The sequence below is a fragment of the Camelina sativa genome, chromosome 14 (assembly GCF_000633955.1).
Source record: "Camelina sativa cultivar DH55 chromosome 14, Cs, whole genome shotgun sequence".
Classification (NCBI taxonomy): domain Eukaryota; kingdom Viridiplantae; phylum Streptophyta; class Magnoliopsida; order Brassicales; family Brassicaceae; genus Camelina; species Camelina sativa.
The window spans coordinates 10,093,423-10,100,363 of NC_025698.1; the positions used below are offsets into that span (position 1 = coordinate 10,093,423).

General features: G+C 33.4%; 2 protein-coding genes across 4 annotated transcripts in view; both read right to left on the minus strand.

Annotated features, from left to right (window-relative positions):
• The window catches only part of LOC104740781 (RNA-binding protein 38-like), a 10,289-nt gene extending 8,252 nt beyond the window's left edge, over positions 1-2,037 (minus strand). For both annotated transcript variants that reach the window (XM_010461477.2, XM_010461478.1), the window contains exons 1-3: positions 1,166-2,037; positions 641-785; positions 371-497 (exon numbers count right to left, since the gene is read on the minus strand). In XM_010461477.2, coding sequence (XP_010459779.1) covers positions 371-497; positions 641-785; positions 1,166-1,372 — 479 coding nt within the window. In that variant the 5' untranslated portion in view covers positions 1,373-2,037. The remainder of the gene's footprint in view (positions 1-370; positions 498-640; positions 786-1,165) is intronic.
• Positions 2,074-3,470, minus strand: LOC104740782. 2 transcript variants are annotated; one of them, XM_010461480.2, is made up of 6 exons: positions 3,334-3,470; positions 3,125-3,214; positions 2,890-3,028; positions 2,643-2,774; positions 2,465-2,555; positions 2,074-2,350 (listed from the first exon to the last, which is right to left on the minus strand). In XM_010461480.2, exons 2-6 carry the CDS (start codon positions 3,211-3,213, stop codon positions 2,208-2,210), a joined length of 594 nt encoding a protein of 197 aa, XP_010459782.1. In that variant the 5' UTR covers position 3,214; positions 3,334-3,470; the 3' UTR covers positions 2,074-2,207. The 2 variants fall into 2 exon arrangements, with proteins under 2 accessions (XP_010459782.1, XP_010459781.1); XM_010461479.2 differs by having other exon boundaries at positions 3,316-3,469.

Sequence of the window (6,941 nt, forward strand, 5' to 3'; positions counted from 1 at the left end):
TTAGATCATTTCGGCCCTATCAAAGTCGAAAAACATGTCATGACCTTGCCTGTCCAAAAAATAATTGAGTTCGGCCACATATCCTCTGCGATTATATTTTTGTATTCCTGCAAGTTACCAATCACAACATGTCACATCATAGTGCTACACTCAAGACACTAAGTGGTAGAAGATAACTATTCTACGCTTAGCTCGTCGAATATCTAAGTGATTGTCCATGCTGTGATCGGTAAATGCTACTTGACCAAAGTGACTGAACATATTCAACCTTTGTGAGATAGACTACCAATTAGACATTAGAACTGATACGCTTATCATAGTATGTCTGTTATAGCAGATTTACAATAGAACTTAAAATTGCGCAACTCACCCATAAGGGTACACCACTCCTTGTTGGTAGTTATAAGCAGGTGATAGCTGATGCGGATGGCTTCCAAATAGTGAACCGCGAGGACTCTGCACATTTCCAATATATGGGGGAGCAGGTCTTATCCGCCCTAACCAAACAAAATAAACAATGCAATAAATTAATGGTTTACACAGTGACAATCCATCGAAAAAAAACAGAATATTTCACCAACATTATAAAGGTTAAGTAATGAGACGAAAAGGAATAGATGAATACTGAAGCAAGACTGACCAGGAAAGCTGGGTATCATGGCATATTGCATAGGGACCCTAGGTCTCCCAAGAGAAGCGAGATTACAATTGGCGCGTCTGCCATCTATAATAGGTGTTGGGTCGACACAGGCTCTCCTAGCAGCCTCTGGATCTCGAAAAGTCACCTAAATCCACCATACAAATCATAAACATAGTAGTGAGTCATACTACAATCATGAACATATAAACAAACAGATATCTAAATCAAACGAATGAAAAGGACGTCCTATGGTTAGCAAAGATGGCTAGAAGTTTCATCAAAACCAGCATTTTTCGAATTCAACATCTATTTGTTTATTCAAAGAACTAGGAATCCTAAAGTCAAACAGATCATTTACCAAAAGTGTCACTATAGTTATAACTCTCAAACCAACATTTTGGTATCTAATAATTTCTAAGCATAAAATGGACGCAGAGGATGTTGTTCATTAGAAGCAGCCAAGAATAAACCAACTTGAGATATAGAAACATTAAAAGCATGACCAAAAAAAATTAGGATACTCACAAAGCCGTAACCTTTGGATCGACCAGTGTTCTTATCAGTAATAACGACGGCCTCAAGGATATCACCATATTGTTCGAAATGCCGACGAAGAGTGTCGCTTTGAGTCTCCCACGCAAGGCCACCAACAAAGACTTTAGTAAAGGTTGTATCACCAAAAGGAGAGTTCAAGTAATGAAACCCAGAGCCAGGAATCGAATGATACGCCATGATTAGAACCAAAAGACAGAAACTTTTTACAATAGAAGACAACAAAAGACCCCTATAACTAGACCCAGTAAACCCTAGACAAAGTTTTGAGTGGTGGTTAAGATGAAGAAAACAGAACAAATCGAATTTGGAAAAGAGGAGATTCTAGGGTTTACCAGGGTATGCGAAGAGAAGAGGGAGAGAAACAGGAAAAGAAGAGAGATCGGACCCAACGAAACCTAATAAAGGATCATACTTGACAAGTAATGATCATGACAGAGAACAAAAAAAAAAAAAAGAGATAAAATTTCCCGGGAAAAAAAAACAGAACAATAAAAAAAAAGTTGGGGGAAAAGGGTTTTAAAAACTTTGGAAGATGGGCCACGGAAAGAAGAAGAGAAGAGAGTCTGTGCCGGGGTTAGGTACACAAGGATGGGTCGAGACTCGAGAGAGACGATTCACAGACGAATTAGAATCATCAAAGCGTTAGGGGAAATGGGAAAAGAGGGTCAGAATTAGAGTGATTTTAGGGATTTAGATAGAAAAGAAAAGAGTGGGGGAATTTTAACATTGATGGTGATGATGATGAAGAAGTTGGTGATGACGAAGACGATGATGCGTGATTATTTGATTCATGAATTGTTCGAGAGAGAGAGAAATTGTAAAAAAGAGTTTGTTCTTCTTCTTCTTCGCCCCCCCATACTAATGGGTCCCGCTCAAAATCGTATTAATAATACTAATTATCGTTTTAATTTAATAATCAACACTGTAAGCCTGTAACTAAAGGTTAACACTTAACAGAGAGAATTTGAGAAACAAACATCAGTGTGTAATGGAGTTTAACCAATGCGTCTTCTTAACGATCACGATCTCCATCTTTGATTACAAGATAAGACGGGAGAAACTTGGGAAGAATCAACGCGGCCACTAGACACAAAACTACCAAAACCACCACTGACAAGCTTGAGTAAGGTATGCCTAAGAGCTGTTCTTCACAAACTGTTACCAACGAAAGAAGAGAGTTTACAGATTTCAAAATATGCATTTTCATTCACTGCAACTTCAATGTAGTGAAAATAATTGATGATAGCAAGTGAAAAGAAAGAAGCTTGCCTATGTTGTAAATGACGAAGGATCGTTCTTTGAAATTTGGTATAGCCACGATTCCTTCAGGTTCAACCGTCACCAAAACATACAATCCGTCCTAAATCAGAAACAAAAATGACTCAAGGTTCTTATCTCATCAACGTTTCAAAGTTGTAGGAAATCATTTGAAGATGATGACCAATACCTTGTTATAAACTTCTTCAAGACTCTTGGTTTTGAAGATCAGTTTCTCAGTGTTGAGTAATCTCCTCATCTGGTTCAGCTTCAAACCAACCTCACCATTCTTCAGTAATTGCAGCGAAAATAGAGCCGGTATCTGTTATAATCATCAAAACAAAAAAATCAGCTTATTCAACAAGGACAACAAGAAAAGTTGGAAACAATATAAAAAGCAAGAACAAGCAAGATAACAAACAAAAAATTTGACATACAGAAGCTGGGTACGATATCTTGACTTCATACCAAGAATTTGACTTAAGCCCTTCTAATTTGTAAACTCGAGAACCAGATTGCAATGGCAGTGTCTCCTTCCATAGTTCCTTCCCAGCATATAAAGTTTTCCCATCAAACCTAAGAGACACATCCCCTAATCACATCATGTCCCATTGTACCCAATAAAGAATCCAAATAGGGAAAATAATGTGAAAGACGATTACGCACACTTACAGTCTCTCATGGCTGTAACAAGGCACCATATTTATGAAGACGATTACACAGATAAGCAAGCAGCATCCTCTATCACGTAACACTAGCATCCTATAAACTCATGAGAAACAAATCCCAAAGTAATCTTTACAGTTTTGTTCTCTCAGCGACACGAAAAGAAGGATTAATCAATCTAAATCGAATCGACTTACCCGTGAGCAGACTCTCACCGGAGATGATAGATTCTCCGTGATCCTTGGATCGACGGCCTGAGGAGGAACACGATTCCGACGACTTCTCTCGGAGCTTGATTTGATTCCTCCACTCGATCGAAAAGATGCGATGCTGCTTGAGATTTGGGCCTTCTATTATTAATTAATTGAGCTGAAATAACTTTATTGGGCTACGTAAGGCCCAATATACTATATATAATACACACTGTGATTGTAATTTAGCTAGTAGACAAAACAGTAACAACGGATCGTGGCCGTACACGTCAAATCTTACGAGAATCGGGTCAGAAACCGTACCACGTGGACAGATCTCCACGTCGTAATACCTACGTGGCGAGTTCTAAGAATAGTTTTTGTCCTGTCTTGGTTTTTGGTGTGTAGGGACCTCGTCAATATGGGGGCCCAAAAGGCTTCGGACAGACACACTAACTCAGAAAGTCCAAAAGAGTCAGGTAAACATGTAGGCTCCATTTATAAAACCAAATTGGCAATTTGCCCATGTTGCTTCCTTCCCCTACTTAAATAAATAGTTAAATCTATTCAATCAACTCACCTTTATAATTTACTGTTATCTTACGTCGTCAATAAATTTCACCTTTAGTTCTAACAAATAATAATATACTAAATTTTAATCCGCAGTGTATAATTTTTTAAAAAATAATAATATTTTATTTTTTTTGTTTTTTATATTTAATTTGTTTTGTTTAATTAAATAATAATTTTGTTTGGATTGTCAATTATTAGAACAACAATAGAGGAAATAAATACATAAATATGTAATTTATTAGCTATTGTCGGATTAAGTCACAATTTTACCAATGATTTAATTGTTTTACAAAATTTTAGTTAAATACCCTGATTTAATAAGTCTAATATTCTTATATTAGTGGTATTGACCAAATAATTAAAGGAAGATTTAACCCGTGTTTAAAAACCAGATCATTTAACGATCCCTGTTTCTAACCGAATTTTAAAATTTAAGAGATCAGACAGTCTCTAAAGATCTATTAAAATAGGTTTGGAGATTTTTATGGGATTAAAAATTTAATGTGTAGAGTTGTTTTTGGAAAAATCGAAGTGTATAGATGTTGTCAAGCTATTCATGGCAATAAATGTATTAAATTAGGTCGATTTAAATAGTTATATTAAATGAGTTTCCAGAAATTGTTATTTTAGGAAAATAGTTAGAGGTTAATGTTGTAAATAAACAAATTAAATAACCAAAACTTCAAGGGCAAAACACAAAATGTACTTCAAAAATAATAATATAGGTGTATAAACTATAAACCAACATATTCAATAAAACACTTCTTTCGTTTGATTGCTTAAAATAGTTTATAACTTCACTTCGCATCCCCTATATAGTAAAACAGAAGTACATAACCTTTTTTGGTGGACTATATAATTTTTATAAGTTGGTTACAAAATAGGTTATAAATTAAATATAGGTTGGTTACAAATAAATGTTATAGATTAATATTAATTGGTCAATCCGTGGACTATATGAATACAATTAAGAATATCCCAAAGAATCCTCTTAAAGAGAATATTCCAATGATTTATACAATTTCCTAAATAAAATCTTTAGTATTCAATGTATTGTTACAAAATATATACTGTTAGACATAAAAATATACTCTTAGGCGTAAAAATGAATAAAATCTTGGCAATTTATCACACTTGATCGTGATTTCTGAGATCTTATTGTGCAGTTGAAAATAAAATCTTACCTAAGCACGACTCATATTAAAAAACTTTCACCAAACATGTTCAAAAATTAAAATAGAAACAAATAACAAACATAAACATTTCTCATACATAAAATTACAAAATTAACAATATAACACTTACAAATATATGTTTTTTCATGCCACCATATTTAGCATATGATTTTATTGCATAATGTTTTATCCAAAAAAACTTTTAAAAACAATCATATAAATTATATTTTATTCTAAAATTATAATATAAATAAAAGGAATTTCAATCCGTGTTCTAGCCCGGATCCTAATCTAGTTAATATGTATAATGTAAAGTTATAAACTGAGAAGGCTTGTTCACATTCCAAATGACTGTAGAAACTAGTAGGCATGGGTATAAAATCCGAATCCGAAAATCCGAATCGTATCCAAACCGAAATAAGCGGATTAAAACCGAAGCGATATTAAGGAAATAACCAATCGGTTTTTGGCTTTCATTATTTTGGATATCGGATATTATCCGATCCGAACCGATATCCAATAGATATCCGAATATAACCGAACATATAAAAAATAGTTGATATTTCGATAAATATGCCTCACATCTTTTATGTATTTGTATGGTTCTGTGAGAACTTTGTCATTTACTTAATTTCTATCTTCTTTTTTTAATACTCTATTAGTATGGTTATTTGGGTACAATAAGATTAAAAACTATTCGGATAAAACATTGTCCAATAACTTTTGGTTTGATTTTGATTATCGACAATTATACCCGAACCGATCCAAAATTTGAATTATCCGAACCGAAACCGATCTGAATTTTATAAATACCCAAATGGATGTTATAGTCAATATCCAAAAAAACCAAAATTCGAAAAATCCGAACCAAATCCGATCCAATATCCAAACCTCCATGCCTAGAAACTAGAAACAAATGAAATAGGCAATTAATTTTGACAAAACACTTGGTTTTGTTTTCTTCTTCGGGCTTTATAAATAAAATAATTAAAAAAAAATTGGTGGATGGGGGTGGTGGTAGATCACAAGTTGCCAAAGATGTGAGAATGGGATTGGGCATTATCGAAAAAGTTGACCCGTAATTTCTGATTGATCACAACTGCTTTTGAATTATTTTTCTATAAAAAATAATAGTGTGGAATCTGGAGACCACTAATTATAATTGATTTTTACTAGCTCCTGTTAACTTGTGACCATCATTACGTTGGTTAAAAATTATTATTATACACAAATTAATTTTATAGTAACATAGGTATATTTGGGAAACCAAATAAGTTCTCCAGATTGATAGGAGCAATATAATACAGATTTTTCATCCTATTTATTTAGTTGTCTATCAGTCTATAGAGAATAAAAATGTCAAGTCAAAGTCGTAAGAGTTAAATAATCCTTTTTATATACTATAATACACCTTCATATATCGCTTTATAATACATAGAAAAATCAGAAGAGACTACACCACAAAAACAACAATGGACAGGGATATGACCATATAATTATTGATCCATAGAATAAATTGAAAGAGTTCTAGCTTAGATTAACGGCACTAACACAAACTATTAAACTACATATCATATAGTATATTTAGCTAATATACATCGCTGGAGTAATTCATATCATACAAATGCATGATTGCTAACAAATAAAACTAAAAAGAAAATAATGTAAAAGTTTTCGGAATAAATATAGAAAATAAAATAAGATAGGGGTATTTCTGTTTTCATCCACTTGACCATATATTTATTTATTTTGCCAAATTTGTATTTTTCTTCATTGTGCCAAACAAATTTATTACACCAATTCACTTGAATAAAGGGAAATTAGTATTTCTTCTTGTACAAAGCAAAGGAGCGGACATGTTAGATTCCGTGCGACAAACCAAAA

Bases quoted from the DNA above. Each gene is read 5' to 3' on its own strand.
- LOC104740782 (XM_010461480.2), bottom strand. From the start codon at position 3,213: ATGCTAGTGTTACGTGATAGAGGATGCTGCTTGCTTATCTGTGTAATC. The intron at 2,556-2,642 runs GTATTGGTCATC...TTTCTGATTTAG, and splicing joins TTGAAGAAGTTTATAACAAG to GACGGATTGTATGTTTTGGT. The intron at 2,351-2,464 runs GCAAGCTTCTTT...CGTTGGTAACAG, and splicing joins CTTCGTCATTTACAACATAG to TTTGTGAAGAACAGCTCTTA.